Source organism: Centrocercus urophasianus, unplaced genomic scaffold (genome assembly GCF_019232065.1).
Source record: "Centrocercus urophasianus isolate 14NV4802_14NV808 unplaced genomic scaffold, USGS_Curo_1.0 seq_21, whole genome shotgun sequence".
Lineage (NCBI taxonomy): Eukaryota > Metazoa > Chordata > Aves > Galliformes > Phasianidae > Centrocercus > Centrocercus urophasianus.
The window spans coordinates 8,768,025-8,791,107 of record NW_024884767.1 but is presented as its reverse complement, the minus strand read 5'-3'; the positions used below and the strand labels follow the sequence as shown (position 1 = coordinate 8,791,107).

General features: G+C 43.5%; 1 protein-coding gene across 4 annotated transcripts in view; it reads left to right on the top strand.

The window, feature by feature from the left end:
- The window catches only part of NRG1 (neuregulin 1), a 169,094-nt gene that overhangs the window by 59,691 nt on the left and 86,320 nt on the right, over positions 1-23,083 (top strand). For 3 of the 4 annotated variants that reach the window (XM_042822927.1, XM_042822926.1, XM_042822925.1), the window contains exon 1: positions 15,224-15,851. The exons of the other annotated variant lie outside the window; for it this stretch is intronic. In XM_042822927.1, the coding sequence (XP_042678861.1) occupies positions 15,224-15,851 (628 nt within the window). Of the gene's footprint in view, positions 1-15,223; positions 15,852-23,083 lie in introns of those variants that run through there. 4 annotated transcript variants of the gene reach the window in all.

The following is a 23,083-nucleotide window of genomic DNA, read 5'->3' as shown; positions in this document are numbered from 1 at the left end:
TGTCTCTCTTGTAATCTTGTTTGGCTACCGGCTCCAGCTCCTTTCCACTCCCATTGCAAGTACCAGCCTGCTGTGCTGAAGGTCAGGTTCCTCACTGCCAGGTCATTTGGCACCCAGTGACATTGGGGAGGGGGCTGTCCCACCTTACAGAGCCAGGGCAGTTAGGGACGATGGATGATTAAACCCTAAGCCACCAACTGAAGCACAATCTTCTTTTGGTTTGCCTCCTCTTCTCATTCCTTGTCTGAATCAACAAGAAACCGTTACAGCAGCAAGCAGCATAAGCAAATATTGAGACTGGAATTACATGCCATTTCAGACACTTTGAGTAGTGCTGTACATGATTGATGTGGGAACACAGAGCACCAGACAATGACAGTGCTTTACTGATTGCTGTCTCTAACTGTGGACAAGGCTGAAAGAAAGGAAGATGCACAGTCTTCAAGGAAAGATGTGGAATTGCTTTATTACCCAGCAAATGTCATCCTTGTCCTCTTGTGATTAACAGTTGGCTTATGTGCTAAAGCAGAGGCTTACTAGACCTCACTTAAGAAGTATTTGTTTTTGTTAGTGCAGCAGGGGAATGTATGCTCCTATTTTCCATGCAGCTGATGCATCTTTTCTTTCGGCCTGAAGGGAGGCTAGGTAAAAAGCTGTTTCTCAGTGGCAGATAAGAGTTTCTTTTTTTCTTTTCTTTTTCTAGATGGGGAAAAAAATTTTTTTTAACTGATAAGATCTCCTAGCGTAATTTGGCCATTTGGCCTGCTCCTGGTAGTCCACAGAGGGCCCTTCTGTAGCTCAAGAGAGGGAGGGGTACATCCTGACTGCTAGGAGTGGCACTATCAGTGGCAACTTAACATCGTAAATGGGGAGACTTTGGGGACTTTAGGAGGACAGCTGAACTAAATGATCTTGTAGGTCCTTTCCAACCCTGTGATTCTATGATTCTGTGATTCTCTTTGGTGTGTGTGATGTGCTGAGCAGAAAATGTGTGCAGTTTTTTCTGAGTCTTCTCATAGACTTTAAGGTGGACTGTAGTTTGGCCTGATTACGATTTATTTGTCTCAAAGCAAGCACAATTAATATGTGGGTGGAAATACAAGGAAAACACGTGCTCAGTAGGGAGCCAGCACAAGGCTTCTGTCACTGATTCTTACCTATGCCATGTCATTTTGCCCACTGTGATTAGAAATTCATCAAATGTGTCCAGAGAATGTGCATGCTTAGCCTGCTTTGGAAAGAGAGGATTGTCTAGCTATGGAAGGAGATTATGCAGCAATTTCCTCCTCTGCAGAGCAAGACAATGAATCTGACTCTTCATTATAGAGGAAGGATGAGTAAGAACGTTTGCATTTCCTGTGCAGCAGGAGCAACATGAGCTGTGTTCCGGGCTCCTCTGGGAATTTCCATGGTTGTGTCAATTTCAGTTGCAATGCATGTTACTGTGAGAAAATGTAGATGTTTAAGTAGGAATGTGGGGAAGGGGAAAAGGATCGATTCATAAAATGAGGTGTTTGATCTCAGCTAGAGAGACAGCTATATGAGAGGGCAGAGGCTCAGAGTTAGTTACTGGAGTTTTATAACTCGTGTGCTGATCACTGACAGTAGAAATGTGTTAGAGATATGACTGTAGTTTTTAGTAGATATTCTCGCTTTTTCTCACCACCAGTAAAAATAATTCCCTATGTTTTTGCTAGGTGGGAGGCTGTACAGAAGGCTCACAGTTACATGTGTTTGCTAAATAAAGGAGAGAGGTCTCACAAATCTGCATTTTTCTCCTGAGTTTTCACATTCCCACTGAGAGTGAATGCAGCTTAGTGCTGTTGACCAGGTATCAAACACTCCTGTCTTGTTTCCCAGAGTGTCTAACAGATACACAGCTCTGCTTATGTTTTTCTAAATCATTTATTTGAGGAAGGTTACATGGGGAAGTTGTATATCTGCAGATGCATAAGTGTATCACTGGGACAGCATTCACAGACACACATTCTTGAATGTTTGGGAAAGAGAGACAAGGCCAGCAAGGGGACATGATCATGGTAGTGACTGAAGTAAGGAATTGCTGAGCAACTCTGAGGATTAGAATGAATGAGAGTTGCAGGCTGGGTTCAGAAATAAGCTTCAGCAATCTGTCTCTTCAGAAAATGTTTTGCTTCTTTCCGCAAAGATAAACATTGTCTTTGGTCTTTGAGAGTAACTTGGAAATAAGTTGTGCCTAACACAGCCTGCAGTGTTGGCACTGAAAATAAGATCTCAGGAGAGGAGAACAGAGGTAGCTCTATCAAATGAGTTTCAAGTAGACCCCAAAGCTACTATTTAGATGTTGAATGATTCCACCATGGTGAAATGGTCTGAAGAGCAGTTTTGGTTCATCCTGCACCCTGTGGGTAGTAAATGAAGCCCGGGGGGGTGGGCAAGTGCAGATGGGAACTGAGGTGCATAAGGCCACATGAAAAACTGTGTCTTTGTGCCAAGTTAGGCCCATTTTAGTTGCCTAAGCACATTTTTTTTGGAACTTGCTTTTTTTTTATCTTTTCATAAAGGAAATGCAGTGACTTCACATGCCTTATTAAAAGATAACTTGTTTGGCTCATGGCCACAAAGCTTCTTATAGCTCAATAAATCAAGTCACTGTCACTTTAAACACTCCAACTGAATTTCTAATGAGAATCTGAAAGAGTTAAGTCTGCCACTGTGATGTTACTATAGCATTAAAATAAGAGTAGATTTGGGGATCATAAATGTGAACCCCTCTTGCAGCATAAATTTGGAGCATATGAAAAGTACTTGTTAAATTATGCACATTCCGTAAATATCTGTCTCTTTTCCTTGGAAAATGCACAAGTTGAGCTGTGGACTAGTGAAGTATAATAAAACACATGGAGGAAAGCTCAGTGGTGCCTTTTCAATTTGTAGGCATTTCAAGTAAGTTTTTCTTATTTTCCTAAATATTAAACAGTCTTTGATAGTCTTTGATTTAGCACAATTTTCCCTATGCACAATAAGGTTTTGTCTATCTGAGGCTGGAAGGGAATAGTTGTAGTTTTTTGCTTTTTTTTTTTTTTTTTTTTTTTTTTGCTATAGCAATTGAAATCCCTTCTTTCTTAATAGGATTAGCCCAAGTAATTACCAGAGGATTTCTCTATGTCATCTGAGTACGGTTTCCTGTAGCAGTACTAAAAATCCTGTCTGCAGTAGTGAAATAGTCAATGGCACTGGGTAGCTAACGAGGCTGTAGCTCCATGCTGCCACTTGAAAGAGAAAAGGTCATCCTCAAAGGCAGGGTTGCACTGTTTTTTACCCAAATCCCAATCATGACCAACTGATAGGAAGAAGAAACCACAGATTCTTGTCAGCAAGAAACTACAGCTGACAGTCAGCAGGGTGAAGCCACGGGCCACAGCCTGAATGGCAGACATTGTGACTACACGCTTTTCCTGCAGCTCTTCTTGTCCTTGACCTGTTCAGTTTGTACAGGTGATCAGTGAAGCTTTAGTATTGCAAGTTCCAGACTTTGTGCAGGCCCCCGGATTCTCACTCCAGTCCATGGTCCTCCCTTCTGGCCTATTTAGAAGGAAATATATTTGCATTTTTTTTTGGTTTATCACTGAAATCTATGCACACACGTTTCAATAACAAATGTGAAAATCTGATTCTTCAGTTTTCGGACATCTCCTTGCTGTCTTTACAGTTTTCAAATTTTATGCACTATGTCAAGGAATTAGAAACTTGTACAGAACAAAAGCATTTGAGTAGGAAAAGGAACCCTAAAAATTATTTGTTCTGAGAATACACAAAAGCATCCTGCTGGGGAGGCAGGTTTGAATTAATTTCTGTGACTTTAATCCATGTATCTAATCCATGGCTTCAGTTACTTGTTCAAGTCACACCATATTTTTCTGCTGTTTCCTAGCCTTGACGGTGGGGGCTCTGGCTATGTATCTATATTTGTACAGTATGTTGTCCAGGATAACTGGAAAATGAAATCTGAAGGGCATTTCTTCAGTGTATGTGTGCAGATTTCAGCCTGATAGATAGATGTCTGCAATGATAGTTCACTTTTCAGTATGTCAGGAAATGAGCACTTCTGGGCTGACTTGTCTGGCATTCCTTGAAATCACAGGATGAATGTAGGGATGATATTCCTTGAAATCACAGGACATGTGTGGGGATTTTTCAGCTCACTACGAACACTGTGTTGTTTCTGTGAGGAAAGGTTTTGATAAAGACTTTCATTTGGAGGGCTTTGTCTTGTACTACTGTCTGTACCTGTTTCCTCTCTGCTTTGTGTAGCTGCATTTGAGCATAATCATATTCATAGTTCAAAGAAAATACACAACATTACAGTCGCAAATTAATTGTTCCTGGAATAATTCCTACAGGTTAACTGTAGTTGCCTGCCCCAGTGATAGATTTAGACCCATCATCCCTCACTGACTGTTATTTTCCACAAACCTGGTGTTATTCAGCTACTTCACTTGGCTCTCCTGGAAACTCTCATTACCTGATGCACCAGTGAGCTGACTATTGCCAGTAGCTGCAACTAACCTCTACAAAGGTAGGCAGTAAAGCTGAACTTTCTAGCAGCTGCAGCCACGTTAATAATGCGTTATATTTCCTGTAACTACATACATGCACAGGCATTATTTTTTATTTGCAAGAGGAAGGAGAAGGAGATGGAGGATAGAAGGTGTTGAAAACAGCCAACTGGACCTCAGCTGCATAGGTTTTTAATTATCCTGTATCTAACCGTAGTAGTCACTTTCGGGATGATATTGGCACTTTCTAAGCTGGCTAGCATAGGAAGGGAAGTGTACTGTCTGCTTGCATCCAGCCTGTGTAGTGTTAGTAGCACACACTCAAAAGAAGGCCAGAAGTTTACCATCTTTTGTTTTTCACTGCCCTTGGTTAAATCTCAGTCATATTGTCTGAAAATTATTTCTTATGCAGCTGAGTAGTACTGCTTTCCTGATGAACCCATGAACTGATGCCTAAGTAAGGGAAAGAACATAATACAGAAGATTTCACTTTTTTTTCAAGTGTTATTAACAAATTCTCAAGAGAATCATTTCAAACTGATCAGTGAAGCAGAAGCACCATTTTCACTCTTCGGAGTGAAAGGAGTTCAAAATTCAATACACCCTGTGTTTTTCTCCCTTAGCTGGCCTGCACACTCCTGGAATAAATAGAAACAACATGATGTCCATGAGCATGTGTTTCAGCCCCAGTCCACCCTGGGGAGCCCTGGCCTGGAGGTGGGCTTTGCCCTGTGGAGTTTGTGTCTTCAGCATCTGATTTATTTTGGTCGTATCCTTGTTTTCTCCTCTAGCATGAGCAAAGTTGTGAAACTGTCAAAAACCAAGTAGGAAGGACGGTAGGTGAAGTTAGGAACACATAGAGGATTTGTTGCCCCTTAGCGCCTTTTAATTTAATTGGAGTTAAGCAGTGGTTAAGCAGAGGGCAGGGAATTTTTGAGTAATAGGAAGGCTGCAGCCCTCAAGTGAAAGCAAGCACTTGATCTTCACTGCTGCTTTGGCTGAGCAGGCTGAAATGTTGCCCACGCTGGCAAGAAATTTGGCCCCATCTTTGCAGCAGTCAATGATGTCTGAGGGAGTGCTAGAGTTTTACAGTGTCTGGCTTCAAACTACAACCCTGATCAGAGCAGGATTTAGGGGCAGAGTTCATCTTGGCTGCTTGAGCACAAGTTGAGGTCACCAGGTGCCTCTTGCCGCCTGTGGGCTGGGGAAGGCAGGCAGATGATCCCCACACAGACCTCTGCCTGAGCATTTGGGCTCCTGTTGATGTCAGAAGTTCAAGACCAGGTGGCACCACGGGCCTACACCTAAGCATTCACCTCACTTTTCAGACTGCAAACTGGCCTGGGAGTTACTTGTTTTTCTGTAGCAGCTGCCCTATGTTCCCTCAGTAAGAAAAGCAGCCTTGGGCCTTGTCACACAGGTGGTGGAGAGCTGCATTCGCTTCAGCACAGCTGTGCAGAACGGTCCCAGCAGCAGGCAGGAGTGAGAAAACAGGCATGCAGGCTGAAGAGTGCACCAGTCTTCAGCAAACCACCATCCTAATACAGCAAAGCTCCAAAACAATGTTTTCTTCTCCTTGCATCCTCCAGACATTGGTTTCTCTTCCCCAGCGTGACAGCCACCTCTCTCACCACAGGCACATGTGTGTCAATGATCACAGCTCTGTTTAGTTGGCATTTTTATGTTCAGTGATTTGGGTGAACGTGGCTGCCTATCTAGTACACAGGGTGACCTCGGGCCAGCCAGCAGGGCCCACTCTTTCAAATATTCTTTCAGAGTAAGCTTCGTTCTTCCTCAGGCATCTTCAAGAAAAAGGAGAAAGACAGTCTGCCCGCCACTCAGTGTAGTCTCATTTCCGCTCCACAAACTTTGTGGTGAGACACAGGGGAACAATAGGCACCCCTGCTAAGTATGGCCTGCAGCTTGATTGCAGGAGATGCTGCAGGATGACAGTGCATCCCTCAAATAAAATGACGATTACAGCTCATTCTGATGCATATCTATGTATGAGTGGATAAACACTTCCACGCGTGTGTTTGTTGTCAGTAGTGGGGAATGGACATAGCTGAGTTTTGTAGCAAAGGCTCTGTTTAATTGCCTTCTACACTGCTTTGAGCTTTAATGACCTACGTTTTGCTCCATCACTGCTTCCTGTGCTCCATTTCTTGGTTGTTCTGCCTTGCAGGAGGTGTTTCTAAAGCTGCTGTAGTGCTCTTACACCACTCAGCAGCAGCAGCCCCTGCTGCCCTGAGCTTGCATGTGGATTTGTTAAACACAAGCCAGTTACAATGAATCCATTTTTCCCTGATGTAAGTGAAGGCCTGCTCCTTGTCTGAAGCAGCACATTCTGCTCTGTAGGGTCAGTGAAATTATTATATATTACAGAATCTGGGAGCTTTTTCTCTCTTGCCCTTAACAAGACCCAACATGGTGCAGAAATGTTGAAGTCCTATATGTGAGGAGAGTAACTACCTTGCTTCCCTTCATATTTTTCTTTTTCAAAGGTGAGAGGCTTGCTTTCATGCCAGACCATACACAGCAAAAAGTGTGTCTGGTTGCAGAAGTGAGGAAGACGTGACAAGGAATCATCTTGAAATTCAGGCTGGGGTTTACATTCAAAACAGCTGCGTAATAGAAATATATTTGATTAGCCTACCAAGAACTCATGACTAGACGTAAAATCTCCTTTGTCATACTTATTTGAATTCTTCTTAATTATTTGCTGGAAATTGACAATGTTTTCCAGCCAATGCCAAAGGAGTGATTCATGCCTTCTATGGCTTTCTGAATGCACTATGAAAGAATATTAAATATTAAATGCCCTTGATGATGCTGGGATTCTGAGGCATTATGAGAACTGTCATTTTTATTATTGTTGAAATTTTTCAGTTATAAATATGAAATTGATTTTATATTTTGAAAAGCAAACACCTCAATTCTACCTCCTTATCTTGGACATAATCAGACTTTGTATCTACAACCAGAGCTGAACCAAGCAGTGTAGCTCAATGAGGATCTTTAGTTAGGATAAGGCAGATTAAATTCATTATCTGAAGCGATTTGCAGAAGGCTGCTAAGCAAGCCAGTGCTTGAGCTGAAAGCATAACATTTTTTGCAAGCAAAATTCTGAAAGTTTCAGATTGTGAATGTGTGACGATATTCTAAGACGTACCTTACAAACCTAAACCACTAATAAATGGATGGTATATTATTAACATCACTTTAATGATATAAAAATCCTTCAATGCACTATTGCTGGCTGCATGTGTTTGGCTTTTTTTGTTTTGTTTGTTTTTCTAGCATTAAAATTATTAAGGATAAGCTTGCAAGGTACTTAATAAAAAAGCGCATGTGTAGTTGATTGAAATTTTGAAAACAGCACTTTACAGTGAAATCATGTCTGATGCCTTGAAGTTCTAAACAGCAGCAGCTGGGAATATATGCAAGTACAAAAATAATTCTGTCACCATGTAAAACTGGAAGGTATAACAAGTAGAATTAAGATATCCTGTTAATATATTCTAAGAACTTCTGTCTAAGGTAAGCCTTAACTTGGAAGGATACTTCACCATGCAGAGTCTTTGGTGAGAAGACTCGGTCAAAATTCTGTGCTTTGGAGCCTGGTTCTCCTGCTCGTCTCCCAGACTGCAGTATTTATGGGGCCAGGCTCATAGGCAGTTGGTAAGCTTCCCTATTTATAATCATTTTGAAATCTTAAAATAATAGTTTTTAAGTAAAAAATCAGGTTTTTGTAATCCAGCTGAGAGCCCAACTAAATGAACATTATTGCTGGATTAGCACAAGTGAGAGGTAGCATTAAGAAAGAGAAGAGCTGGTGTCATCATTGGTAAGCTGTATTTATCATGAAACACGGCACTATAGTCCAAAATACCTTTTCGGTTCCTGAATTAGGCTCTAGTTCAAAAAGGCACTTAGACATATGATCTAACCCATCTCTAATCAGGAAGGCATTTTACCACTTGTTTAACTCCATGCCCATTTGAATACTTCATTAACCAGGGATCAGTGGGAGCAGAATAATTTCTTAATTCAAGAGTTTCAGAATGTTTTTTCAAATTTTCTGTGTCCAGGGAGTTCCTCAGCATCAGAGGGACTGTGGATGTGAAAAAAACCACTTGTGGCCATGGCAGAGGAACATAGTCTCTAGGCTTGCCATCCTGAAGTCCTAGACAGCCATGTCTGTACAAAGCAGCAGTATTGCCACTGGCCAGGCAGCACCCTCAAGGAATTTGCTCCATCTCTGAATATACTTGCTCAAACGCAGGCCCACAAGTGCATTTGGCCATTGAGGTGGGCGGGAGTTAATGAGTGCACCTCGGCTGTGTAGTCATCGTGCTGTCCCAGCTCACTGCCTCACTGCGAAACAAAGAGGTGCCAGTCATGGGGTGAAGGTGGTGCTGAATCTGAAGGAAACAATAAAATACAGAGGTCTTCTTTCTGCTGTTTCTGCTCATTGGCAGAAGAGCCCAGCTGATGGCATTACAGGTCTTTCAATTTCTTAAATGCTCCTTTATCACACAGCAGAGTCAGTTGTTATTAGTCTGACCAATAGCTGTACTTATCCTAGATTTTGTGACTGAGTAGAAGTCGGGCAAGTGAGTCAGTGTCATTGATGGAAAACCCTGACATTCATGGTTTGATGTAGAGTTTGTGTGTCTCACGTAGTGCCACAAGCTCTGCTTCTGATTAGGATGAAAGAAAGTCAGTGTCTCACATTTCTCTTGAAGATGAAAAGATTCAAAAAACCTTTTGGTTCCCCTGAAATAACAGCCCATTTTATGGCAGTTTTCAGTTTCAATTAGTGGCTGCAGCTATTTAAAATATAAACATACTCTGAAAAGTCCATTCTGTTCTGTAGTTCTGTTGTTTTTTCAAATCACTGTTCTTGTCATCTATGGCTATTGTACTTAGAGAAAAAGGTTCCTGGTGTAAATATGCATAGGTGAAACCAATACAGAAAGTTCTGGCACAAAGGAAATATAAGCTTGCTCAAATATAAACTTTTCAAAAGCACCAAAGTTTGTATTCCATGCTCCAGACACTTCCAAGAAACATTTCTGACACACCTATGTGGGCACTGGAATAATCCCAGTATAGTTGTTTTGGCCTGAGGGTAAAAAGATGGTTTGGATATGGTGCTTCCTCCTGTTCCTGGCTCCTCTATTGACCGGAAGTCAACAGGAGGTCCTCTATGGGCAGGTGGTCTTTCCACGTATGGCCCTCTTACACCCAATTTATTAAGAGTACTAATTATTCTGCTGACATTGATCTATGCACCCTCATGTCTAAGCCTGAGTATGTGTTTGGGGTTTTATGTTTGTAGCACTCATGTTTTCCTGCATTTTCTTAATGGCTTGGCATCACTTCTCCTCAGTCACATATGGCTGAAAATGACCAGAGGACTACGAAAAAAAAAAAAAAAAAAAAAAAAAAAAAAAAAAAAAAAAAAAAAAAGTGGAAGAAAGTGGTGGGAATGGGGAAAGACATACAAGCAGCAATATCACTTGTATTCCATTCACTTTCCATCAGGTGAAAAATTAGATGTATGTGTGTGCGAATGACAGCCTGTCCCATTTTTGCATTTGCAGTTCCAGTAGAGAGGCAAAATGAAGTTTTCTCTTTATGTCATTTGATCTGAGAGATGGGGGTTTTAGTGAAGGCTTTTGGAAGGACTCAAAGGGAGAGAGTGCTGGCATCAGTCCAAGGGAGATGGATTAAAGACAGGAGATTGGTGGAGCGCTGAAAGGAGAAATAAATTAATTTTTTGCACCAAGTGCGATAGCCAGCTCTTCCCACACTATGGCTGCTGGCACTGATGCTGCTTATTGAGCCTGCCCACTTGCTTTGGGTCACCCTTCCATCTTTAAATAGTGCACTTATTTAATTTGAAGAAAGTGCTTGCAATCAATAAAAAGAGGTCCTTTTATCTTCCTCATCAATCTCTTATTAATGAACATGCACTTTTTTTCTTGTTAGCTTCTTGGTTACAGTGCTTTTAATTTCTCAATGTATGGGGGAAAAAAGGGAATGTGATCGAACACGTGATGGAACAATTAATGCCATATATTGCTGCTTGTGTCTTCTGAAGAATTGATGTGGTCTTAAAAAAACAACAATGGCCTGGGGGGTGACCACTTGCCCTGTGGTCCTATGAGCATCCTTTCTTAAGCTGCGACCCAGTAGACCTGAAAATTGCACATGACCGCCTGTGGAGGCGGTTACATTCCTCATGTCCCATTAGCTGCAAGAGCAGATGATTCTTAGAGAATTATGTGGATTGCTGACATTTTATTTAAAGCAGTTAGATATTCAGAATACAGTGATTTCCATGAAAACGCCAGGCCTAATTTTTCCAAAAACTTCAGCAAATTTAGGTGTGATTATGATAGGAGCAAGGGGCCAGCTGAGTGAAATGGCACTATTTGCTCTAATTTGCTGGATACTGTCAGTTATGGTTATTCATCTGCTCGTGTTTCATTCACATCTTTATGGCTGGCCATAGAGAGTGTTCATCCACAGCAAGGTAATACAAATTCAACCTCCTTTTAGGGCTTGTAAAACTGAAGAAGCAGATACATTTTCTTCATCCCCATCTCAGGCTGAAAGTTAATGTCTTGTGTTTCTTTCTCAGTCTTGTGGGAATGGGACTTAGCAAAATAATGCCTGATTCTTTACCAAAATTCTCCACAAAATAAAATTACGGTTTCATAAGCCTGTGTGTTTCAATCTGCCACTTACACCTGGCAAGAGTCCAAATCAGTCACACATTAGCTTCATTAGTCTAGAATCATACCACTTTTTCCTGTAAGCCGAGGCGATCCGAGCTGTATAATAATCAGAAAAAAAACTCTGCATTAGAACCTGACCTAGCTGCAAACATGCAAGTAACCTCCTTCCTTTTTGTTCTGCACTGGTCACTGAAGGGCTACTGCAGTAAAATTTTGTTACCTTCAGGTCCACGCTGCCTCTTGTTTTCTCCCAGGTTTCCCTTTCTACTAACCAGCTGCTGCTCTTTTCCAAACCATTCATCTCCCCTGCCTGGGCCATAACCCATGGATAAGCTGGGCATGCCAGTGCCAGTACAGAAATTCTAAAGGCCCCAACCTGCAGCTGCCAGGAGGGAATGCCTACGTTTCTATGGGGCAGCGGAGACCCCAGCCAGCAGCACATCCCAGTTAGGCTGACCCGGCCCTGCCTTCAGCCACCTGTGGAGCAGTGCCAGAGAAGCACCGGGTGGTGGGTGATGCAGTATAGCATCCCTTCCTGCCCCTCCTGCGGCAAGGGAACAGCGGAGCACAGCGGGAACGCCACGGCTGGGTCGTAATATGCTTCCGCGGGCTCGCCGCGGGGAAAGAGGAGGAGGAGGAGAAGGAGGAGGTCTGAGCGGAGCTGGCGGCGCGGTGCTGGGGCAGGTCCGGAGGTGCCGCGGGGAATGATCGTGCGGCAGCTAAGGACTCTGCAGCCGGGCAGGGAGCCAGGGCCTCGCGGAGATGCTGCGGCCGCCGAGGCGGGGAGCAAGGAGAAGCGTGGGGAGGAGCAGCAGAAGCCGCCCCGGCTGCCCTCGTTAGGCACAGTATCCCCGGCAGGGCGAGGAGGGAGAGATGCAGCCGCATGAAGGGAGCTCTGGAATGTCCCCACCGCGCTCCCGGGGCTGCGCGCACAGCCGGGCCGACTGAGGTCAGCAGCGGTGATGGGCTGACATCCCTCCATCCACCTGCACAGCGTTATCTGTGGAGGCTGTGACTTCCAAGGAAAGTGCAGATCTCCATGTGTGTTTCCATTCACCTCAGCAGCAGAAAGATGTGAGCAAATTATTACAGGAGAGTATAAGAGGAGGGTTAGTTAGCCCCGAAGGCCAGCACAGGGAATGTGTACCTGACAGTGGTGTAAAGGTAGCACAAAGACCAGCTTAAAGAGGCAGCATCAGGGAAAAGCTTCTCACTGGAAGTAAGTAGATTAGAAAATAAGGCATGAATGAAGATGTCAGGACACTTTAAAAAACTTGCATCAAACAATCAGCTGCTGGTTCTCAGCTTTGGAAAGGAACTCTTCATCTTCACACCTGAGCAGTAACCTGTGTGTGTGGAAGTACATCTCCCTCCCAGATTACTCACTCAATCCAAGAAAGGATTCAGTCTTTCCATAGGCATCTTGCTTGTGTTTGTACCCACAGGCCATCACTGTAGACACAACAAGGCTGCTCTGATGTTCCCTCTTCTATGGCTGTGATGTTGTTACTGCTGTTTGAAATACGTTTTGAGATACTTGAAAGAGACTGTGCTCATGCAAAATGTTTTCAGCTAAGTAGCACATGTGCCTGATAATAAGAGGAGATGTGTAACTGTGCAGTGCAAGCTGTTCGTTCTGTCTCAGGCTGCTGATCACATCATTAACCTGAGGACCAGACACTTCAGCAGTAATGTAGACTTGATTGTATGATGATTTATCTTTTTACATTCTTCCAGGGACTGTTATCACTGGCTATGCTTTAAGGTAAATTCTTGAATGTAGCATCATGATTACTTCAGTTGGCTACTGCAGTCTCACAGGAAGCTGTGTGATCAGGCATCCATCAATTAGTCCTTGACAGGAGAGTCTGTGAAAACAGTATGGGAATCGTTGAGACTTTGACAAACCCTTTTTAATGTGAATGTTATTAATGTTCCATTGGAAGTCTTTGTGAATGGGAGGATTATGAGGCAGAGAGAAGAGATGAGTAGAGACAGACATCTTTTTGGTCACTACCAAAAATATATCATTACAAATGAAATTCCATTTTGGATACCATACTGACAAAAAATAAAATAAAATAAAATAAAAAATTAGTTCGGGGCAGTTTGAAGCACTTGATTCTTTGTTTCATTATGTATCCTGCAATCATTTACGCAAGGGTAGCAGGGGTGTTCCAATTGCTAAGCCTTTGGTGCAGACATTTTTGCTGAGGAAATTGAGCTGAAAAATCTCTCTCCCTTTAGACATATTGTCTCACAGGTGCACTTCTCTGTTGGAGACAGGAGGGGTAGGGAATAAGGGCAGTTCCAGGCTTTGTTACCTGCCTTACTCTGTGCTCTTGGGGATGGGAGTTAGTGCTAGACTCAGGTGGAGGTGAGGAGTGACAGCCACATTTAGGAACAAAGTGGAAGCCTTGTTAATAACACAGCTCTTTGGGTTTTCACTTTTTTATTTTACTCTAAGGCAGAGTGAGGACATAATTTAGCAGCAGCCGCCTTTCAAGAATTATGTTGGGGAGCTGGCTGTATTGCAAAGGTTTTGCCTTTTTTTGGTTTTGGATGGTTTTGGAAGGGAGGTTAAAAACGGAATATATATATTTTTTTAGAAATGTAAAACGATGTCTATAAATGAAATGGAAATTTGTCAGAAGTGGGAATTTTTTTACTTTTCTTTTTTATTTTTTGCTGCTTGACCTAATGTGCGTTATTCTTAGTGGATCGAACTTACTCAGAGGCGTGGAAAGAAACGCTCTAGGTGTTAGGCGGGGAGAAGCTGTTGCGGGAAAGCGGGCTTCCCCGGGGAGGAATCGGGTGTTGCCAGCCTCGGCGAGCCCCGCGCAGCCCGGCGCGCTCCCACCGACACCCGTCCTCCCCCGCCGGTGTCTGCCCTCCTCCGACCGGCTGGAAAGAGAGAGCGGGCGGCAGCGCACAACTCCTGCCCGCTCCCTCCCTTTGATTTGATGGCCTTTATTCTTCCTAATTGGATAAAATAGGAAGTCACTGACAGTCCTGCGTTGCTGGGTGCACTGATTTCCCTCAGACCAGCCCTGCAGAGGGCGGGGGGTGGGGACGGGAGGAAGGAGTGAGCCTGTACATCAGAGAAACAGGCTGCGAGGGGGCTGGGGAAGCGGGGCGGGGGGGAAGGAGGAAAGTGAATGAGCTCTCAAGAAGGACAAAGAGGGAGGGGAGAGAAAGGGAGTTACCATCGCCTTGGCATCGCTCTTCCTTTCAAACCTCTGTGTAATGATATTGTTTGCAGTGATGCTCAGACAGCGAGCACCTGCTGCTCTGTAATGATTCAGCCTCTTTCAGCCGCCGCTGTAACGCGACAGGATGCTGCTGCTACTGTCACTTCTGCCGCTGCCGCTGTTGTTACAGATTTTGCTTTTGCTCCTTCTACTGCATGACAATTGTTTTCCTCGCCTAAGCAGATACCAGCCTCAGATGCTCAAGGTGAGAGTCTTGCCTTTCGCTCTGGGCTATTGGTTCACTTAATCCGGTCAATTTGTTCGCTGCTCGTGGTTGTCTTCCTCCCCACCCTCCTTCCCCCTGTTTTGTTTTGTTTTGCTTGCTTTCGGGGGGACGCTTCTTCCCTCACTCAGAAGAGCTGGAATTGCTTGAGAGGCATATAAGGAATTATAGAAGTGCCCAGGAAACAAGAGCGCAGTGACTGCAGAGCTGCCTTTGGCTTCAGCAAGGCAGCGTGAGCAGTAGAGGGCTTGGGCAGGGGGTGGGAGGGTCTCCTTTTTCCCTTGCGTCCCTCTTCTCCCGGTTCAGATGATCTTGCTGAGCTTGGACCTTTCTTTGACTCCTGCCCTGTGATTTTTGCTGAGCGCTGTGACTGTTACTCCGTCTCTTTTTGTCTGTATTTCACAGTAATGGACTGTGATAGAGTTAAGGCCTTTTGGAGGTGAGCTGTGTCAGAGCTCAACCATGTCTGAAGTAGCCACCGAGACTTTCCCCAGCCCTTCGGCTCAGTTGAGCCCTGATGCATCCCTTGATGGGCTCCCGGGTGAGGAGAACATGCCGGGGCCTCACAGAGAGGACAGCAGGGTCTCAGGGGTGGCAGGCCTGGCCGCGACCTGCTGTGTGTGCCTGGAGGCAGAGCGACTGAAGGGCTGCCTCAACTCCGAGAAGATCTGCATTGCCCCTATCCTGGCTTGCCTGCTCAGCCTCTGCCTCTGCATTGCTGGCCTCAAGTGGGTCTTTGTGGACAAGATTTTTGAGTATGACTCTCCTACACACCTTGACCCTGGGAGGATAGGACAAGACCCAAGGAGCACTGTGGATCCTACAGCTCTGTCTGCCTGGGTGCCTTCAGAGGTGTATGCCTCACCCTTCCCCATACCTAGCCTTGAAAGCAAGGCTGAAGTGACAGTGCAAACTGACAGTTCGCTCGTGCCCTCCAGACCCTTCCTTCAGCCTTCTCTCTACAACCGCATCCTAGATGTTGGGTTGTGGTCCTCTGCTGCACCATCACTGTCACCAACTTCCCCGGAGCCTACCAAGGCATCTCAGGCACAAGCAACAGAAACCAGTCTCCAAACTGCTCCAAAACTTTGTAAGTAGAAGCTATGTGTTTCTTTTTGTTTTCCTTTCCACCAAAAAAAAAAAAAAAAAAAAGCCCCTAACTGCAGCTGTTCTCCCAGGGGGTCATATGACTGACATGTGCAGACTGCTGAGATTGGTACCACATTTCTGAACTCTAGCGAAGTGTGCATAGCAGTGAGCACAGCTTCATCTGGGACCTCTGTAAAGACTTAGTGCCATCTTTTTCTCTGTATCCACCTGTAAGGAAGCATGTGATTTACATCAAGGGTTTACCTGAAATACTATTCCATATGGTCTGTCAGCCTGTTTCTCTTATGAATTTGGTTTGTGTCCTGTACTGGGTCTTCCATTTGTGTTCATTTTCTTTGCCTTGCTTGCAGAGCATTTCTGCTACCTCCTTCCTGAAGTCCGCTGTTGGCAGGCATCCCTGTCATCCTGAAGCAATCAGGCAGAAGGGTAGGAAAGAGTGACAGTGTATTTGTAGTTAGAGAACGGGAGTTACTAAGGAAGTGATTAATTTGTGATCTTTCCCTTTCTTTTAAGAGCATAGCACACATTTCTCTGTATCTGTCCCCTTCTCTAGGTGCTGAATCTTGTTGAACATGAGACAATAACTCATTGCTTTCTGTGGGGCATTTCAGAAAAGGGATTCTTGTCCATGCAAAGGGAGCGTGAAACAGTTTTCAAATTAGTCTTTGTTCATCCTTAAAGTGAAAAACATATCCAGGGGTACCTGGATTATTTTCTCAGTAGTGATCATAAAGCATCAGAACACCACATTGTTGAAATGTAATTTCTTTGACATTCCTCATTTTAACCCATCAAGTCTGAAGCAAAGCAAGCCAGCAGTTTCTGAGCTGAATAAAATTGTGCAACTCCAGTAAAAAAAGAAGGTAGCATGCTATTGCGCCAACAGCACAGGGCTGTGGTTTCCTTCAGATAGCTGCAGTGATCAGAGTGTGCAGCTTAGTTCCTTGCAAATTGTCTTGCAGGTCATTCTTCTCTCTTGTGCCTTCCCTTGTAGTGCCCCAAGATACCCACCTTGTAGGTGTTACCTGCTCAATCTCACCTTGCAAACCTGAAGGCACCATAAGTTCACTTCTTAGTTTAGCCTCACCAAGACTGGACTCAGTATAGATACGTGGCAATTGGACTAGCTAGAACATTTTTTGGGCCAGCACCTTTGCAAGTGAAAAAGAGCATGATTACAGTGACTTCAGCAAAGATCCTTCCAGCCGAGAACTAGCATTGATCAACTGACTGTTAGGAATGATTCCAGAATCACAGAAATGAAATTTTAGATATTTGCATAGAATGCCTGTAGGCTTTTGCTTATATAATGGGTGACAGTGGAATACTGGACTAACAGTAATTCATCTGATGGAAATAGTCTGATAGGGAAATACTACTGTGCCAGCTTTGTTTGTGGGAGGTAAAACATCATTTGAATTACTGGGACACTTAACTACCTTTTCAGGTATACAAAACTATGCTCCGTGATATTTTCTTAATCGTTGATGTAGAAAATCTCTTCTGTACTGTGGATATTGTAAGGGGCATCAAGGATATGACAGCTCTTTTTAGTCCAGTCCGTGTAGTGACCAGCGAACACCATCTAGTCAAAATGGCCTCTTTCCTACGTGAGGGAGAAACAACCAAAAGCTGGTTATGTCAAAAAAATCCTTCTGAATTTACATTTGTGAGGCAAGCCTTTCTCAATCACCTGGTAATCTCATTTCATCAGCAAATAAATGAAGAGGAGACAAAAACTCTTTGGAGCAGTTACCAGGAAAAAAAAGCCATTATCTGCTTTCATATCTGCTTACATCTGGAAAGTAAATGGTTGTCCAGAAATCAAGTGATTGAGTTGGATTTCCTACTGTTGTCTTAATTTTCTTAATATTTTTAAGACAGATAGGAACAGACTGAAAGGAGAGGGAGAACTTGCATCAATTTGAGCTCAGGTTGCACTGAGGGAGAAGGTTGTGTAGCCTGCAGTGAGTCTAACCGTGGTGCGTAATTCTGGCTGTGGCAAAGGGCTGAAGCTCTAATAAAACAGAGCTGGAAAAGTGCACTGCAGAAGATCTGCCTAAGAATTAAAGTAAGCATGAAATGAATGATTTGGACAGCTCTAAAAGGACTGTCTTGGGGTTTTTGAAACAGCTGCATTTCAAACACGTTGTTGCAATTTATGTAGAGCAAGATTTGTTGGAGAGGTTGACAGATTGCATCAACGGTAACTTTTTTTTTTTTATGAGTGCTTTTGACAGCTATAAAATTTTGAGATATGGCTTGGAAAGTAGCATCTGTAAATTGAATTGTCCCTTCTTTTGCCTCAGTGTCCTTTTTGCTGTTCCAGGCAGAAGGAGGTAACTTGTTCCCAGAAATTCCCTTTCATACTGTAATATTACTTTCTTTTTCAGTGCAGAACTAAAAAAGAACTGATAGATTTCATATTCTGTGGTACTGCTTCCGAACCAAGCCCTTCTGTGAGTTTCCAAATCCTTTTCTTCTACTCTCTTTTCTGTCTTACTCAGCATATTCCCCTTAAAGCTGTATCCTTCAAGGTCATCCTCTGTTGAGAGCTAATTGATTCTTCTTTCTCCTGGAGCCTGGGAGAGAAAGCAGAAGAGAGACAATCCTAGTAATTGTGTCTGGTACATTAGATTCAAGACTGGTCTCCCTTCTATTATTATGCTTTGCCCTTTATCAATACAGAAAAAAATTACTTCCTTTCTAGTTAGTTACCATCTTATATTATAATAGCATGTCTCCTTTACTGAAATAGAAAGGAAAGGTGAATGTTTTAAAGGTGAACATTTTAAAGTTGAGAGTGTCTATGCTAGTGCAATTACTCCAGAGAAGGTTTCTCCGCATGCAGGATATAGTATTACTCACTAAGCTACAATCTCCCTTCCTTGTGAAGACAAGCACATTGTAAAAATGCTAACATAGTTCAGCAGCTAAATTTTACTTCTGCCTTAGTCATCACCTTCAAATACAGTTCCACCATTTATCTAGGTTAGTGACCAACACACTTCCTTTGTACTGTCAGATCTGTATTTAAGTAACTACATCCATACATCTGCAAACAAGGCATTCTCCTCTGTACAGATGTTTTCGTGGTCTATTCTTCCCATTAAGTGATTTCTTCCGAAACAAATCCACCTTTCAGATTAGTCTGGAAAGGAGAGGGGCTGACTGGCCAGAGTGCTTTAGGTCTGCATGGGATACATGAGTACGTAGCATTGTGCTCTCAGCATCAGAAGCAGCTCCATTTATGTCTGCCTCACATGCAGCTTCTTGTAACACTCACAAAGCCCTCTGGTCCCTCCAGCTCCTACAGGGCTGCCTTTCTGGGGTGCCAAAGGGCACTTCTGTCCTTTGGCTGTGCCTGAAGAGAAGATGCCCTGGGCTGTTCCTGCATTCTTTCCACTTTGGCCTCCCTGGCTCCTTGGGGTGCAGGGGGTTGACGGGTCAGCTACATCTCCATCCCACTACCTCCATGTTCTCTGAGCTTTTCTGGGCCAGCCTGGAAAACGAGGTGAAGAAAAGAAAGCACTGCATGCTGCTATTAACCAGCCTTGCCTGGGACCACTGTCTTCTCCTTTTGCTAATTTCAGGTGCCTCTTCAGGTACATTGAACAATCATTAGCAAAAGCTGCTACTTTCTTATCCTGGGTAGAAAAAATGTTGGAAAAAATTCCACAGTGGACATTTACCTATGAAATGATCTTGACTGTCCTCCAAAGTAGTCCAGTCATGATGGCTGAATTTCTTGTGTCATGTTAGGGTTATGATGGGAAAAAGTCAAAAGAAAACTGGCCTGTCACTTAATTTGATATACTACTGCAAAATCTCCTTGCGAGTTTCTCTCTCTATCTGCCAGTTTCACTTGTTCATTCTCAGTTCTGAGTCCGATGTCCTTTCCTGTACAGCCAGTGATTGCAAAGGTCTGTATTTTATCTCTGTGGCAAGCTGGAGGGAGCCTTTCCCTCTGGTTTACAGGTGTTGCAGCCCAGGGAAAGGTTTCAATTCATGGATGGTGAGGATTTGCCGATAGCAGCTTGTCATGTGTTTGTTCTTTTTTCTCAAAAAGGCCAGTTTTGACCCATACTCTGCAGTTCGGAGCCCCACTGCAACACTGTAGGGTTAACTCCATGCCTGGCAGCATCTGGCAGCGTGAAGGTCATAGAGCTGCAGGTGGAGGTGATGCACAACAGGTTGTATAGCAGCTTTTCCTGTTTTCACTATTAGGTAGGACAGCACTGCAAAGGAGGCTGCTTTTTCTCCAGTGCATTAGAACATCTTAGAGCATGTGTTATTCCATATGTGATACAATATTGTTGTTGATTAGCCTCAAACATCTAAATGCCTGCATTAGAAAGCTAAGCTGCCTCGGCTTCCTGGTCAGCATTAAGGAAGAGACCTTGCCTAGGGTGGTTATCACAGTGCGACTTGGAAGAGTCACTCCCTTCCTCCAGTAAGTTTTGGCAATGCAACAACTCCAAGACTTGTCTTGAAAACCGGGACTTTTCTTTGTCAAGCCCTGTGAATTAACAGTGTCTTGTCATGAGACAGTTATAATTAATCATGGCCCAGATACCAGACAAGTTCTAAGCCTAACTTTAGAGTGTAATATAGGCATACTGATCTCAGTAAGCTCTGAAGACAAAACTAGCCCTCCATTAACATGCAGCAGTAAAGCAAGTGACAATTTACTGAGCCATCCGGTCTTTTTATGCCTCAAACACTTCTTTCTCCACTGTCCCAAAGGTTGTGATGACTTACACGTCTACAGCAGTACGGCAGTAATACCCAAGGTAGGGTGCAGTTGGGCTGATGGGATAAGATGCATAAGATGCTGCAGATTTCAGGGAGTTCACGTCCTTGATTAAGCTTTCCAAAGAGGTAATCGATTTATGCATATTTTCTCTCTCCAGCCCAGTCCGTCACACTGCCTATAAAACACCTTCAATAAGCACACAGTTTGGCCAGATTAACTTATTACTATTTTGATTTTTTATAGTTCTCTGCCTTCCCCATTGTTAAGACTCACTGCTTGCACAAAAACACTTCTTTCTTCTAGTAAGCATGCAGAGGGAAACTGATCAGTTCTGCATTTCCTTCTCTTGTAAAAGCACCCCCACAGCTTTTAAAACATGAATGCAGTTTTTCTTGCACACATAAAGCATCATGGGCAGAGCACAATGGAGAAAATGTTCTGAAGTACGTTCTCATAGTAATAGTCTCTATTTCTGAAGAGTAGCTTCCACTTGCATACCTTTTTAAAAGCAGATGTGAATACAGAAATACGCCATAGCTACACGGAATCTATGACCACTCTTTATTAAAAATGACAGCTGGGACTGTACTGCATCAAAAGTTTCTAAGCAAAATAGATTTTAAAAAAAATTTTAAAAATGAAACAAAAACACAGTAGTGTTTGGATCACCAAAATGATCATCTTTTTAGTATTTGTGGTACTTGTGAGTGAAATGTTTGATTTCCTACTTGTGCACTGTAAATAAAGACATACAGCTGCCCCACCTCAGATTTGCAGTGTCTCACCCCCAGGCACAGAGAAACCTTGGGCAACTGTCTCAGCATCAGATGAGAAGGTAGAATTTGGCTCACTGGAGCATAGGCAGCAGGTTAATTGTAATGCAGACCTGAAACAATACAAATGAGCGTTTTCATCATTTGCAGTCTTGCTAATGGAGATGCAATAGATTTGCTGCAGAAATCCAACTCGGAATCAATAGCAATGCAATGAGGCAGCTGGTTCAGGGAGAGCACATGTGATGCCAATCTACTGCAGACAGTACCTGGGAAGAGACTGCTTTAGCTCTGCATCAGGAAAGGGCAGACAGCCGTAGAAAGTGCCACAGGAGGTGATGAAAGACTTCTAAGAGGAAAAAGCTGGCCTTGCCCAGGATGGGGCAGTGTTAGGAGCAGAGGCTTTGTGTGGCTGAGGGGAGGGAATTCTTTCCTTTGAGGAAATCAGACTATTTTGGACCCAAATTCTGTTTTTGCTACAAGGTACTAAGGGAAGCAAAAAAGGACATCCTTGTGCTTAGGGTTAGGTTCAGGCCATGTGAAATCAGGAACGGATGGAGGCATGTTGCCTCTTGGAGATGGGTAGATGAATTTGGAGCATCTCTGGTGAAGGACTTCTGCCCTCTCACTGCCCAGACAGGCTCTGAAGATGAGCAGGCACTGTCTTTATGTGGATTGCTTTATGGTAGTCATGCTGGCTACCCTTACTATTTATACTACAGACAGCTCAGTGTCCGGGGGAGAAAACACTGTGAATTACATCTTGCTCCTTCACATTAAAATGTTTTGTGGAGGCCCAGACTTGATAGGAGGTACACATTAAACTCGAGAGCCAGAGCATGACTGTCATTTGGCAATTAGAGAGATTTGAAAGCAGCAAGGAAGAAATAACTATGCTACAGTTTTGGCCAGTGTAAGGCTGATGTGACTGCTTATTTACAACCTGTCCTGTCTCATCCTGTCTACTGTCCTCCCCCAATTCCTAGGAGAGGCTTAGTCATGAGGCAGAAGGTTTTAGCCAGCGAAAGATAGGCAGGAGCAAATCCATGGGGACATGGCTGGTTGCCCCTCTGGGCTGCTCTGAGCTAAACTAGAGGCAAGTTCATTCCAGTGTAGACAAGAATGGTGAGACTGTGGCACCCATCTATTACATTTCTCCTGTGTAGTTTTATGATTAAAACCTCATTCTAATACATATCAGAGAGTGTATTCAGCTATTCCACATATGCTTTCACTGCCCCCCACCCCCACTTTTTTCTTTTTGTATCTATGTTTCATTCTGGAACTTGCTGGCAGTGCGTTCTCATAACTCAGACAGCTTTTTATTTTGGCAATGAATATTGCTTCAGTTTTTGAGATGAAAGGAAATCAATAGTGGGTTGGTAGTCACATGGCACGGGGTGGGGTGAGTATATGAAGCTGTGATCTTAAGCATGATTTGTGACACTGTTCGGCATTTCTGTGGAATTCCTGAAAGAGATCTGAATTTTACAATTTTTAACAGTCAATTAATTCACATGATTAGACAGATCAAAGGAGAGAGAGGAAAAAAAAAAAAAAAAAAAAAAGAGTATCAAGCTTGTTCAAAAGCATTTCAGGTAAGAAAAAAAAAGAAAAGGACTGAAAGCTCACAAAAAATAACTTGAGTCTTCTAAGGTGCTAACAGTCTAAAGCTGAGGGGAC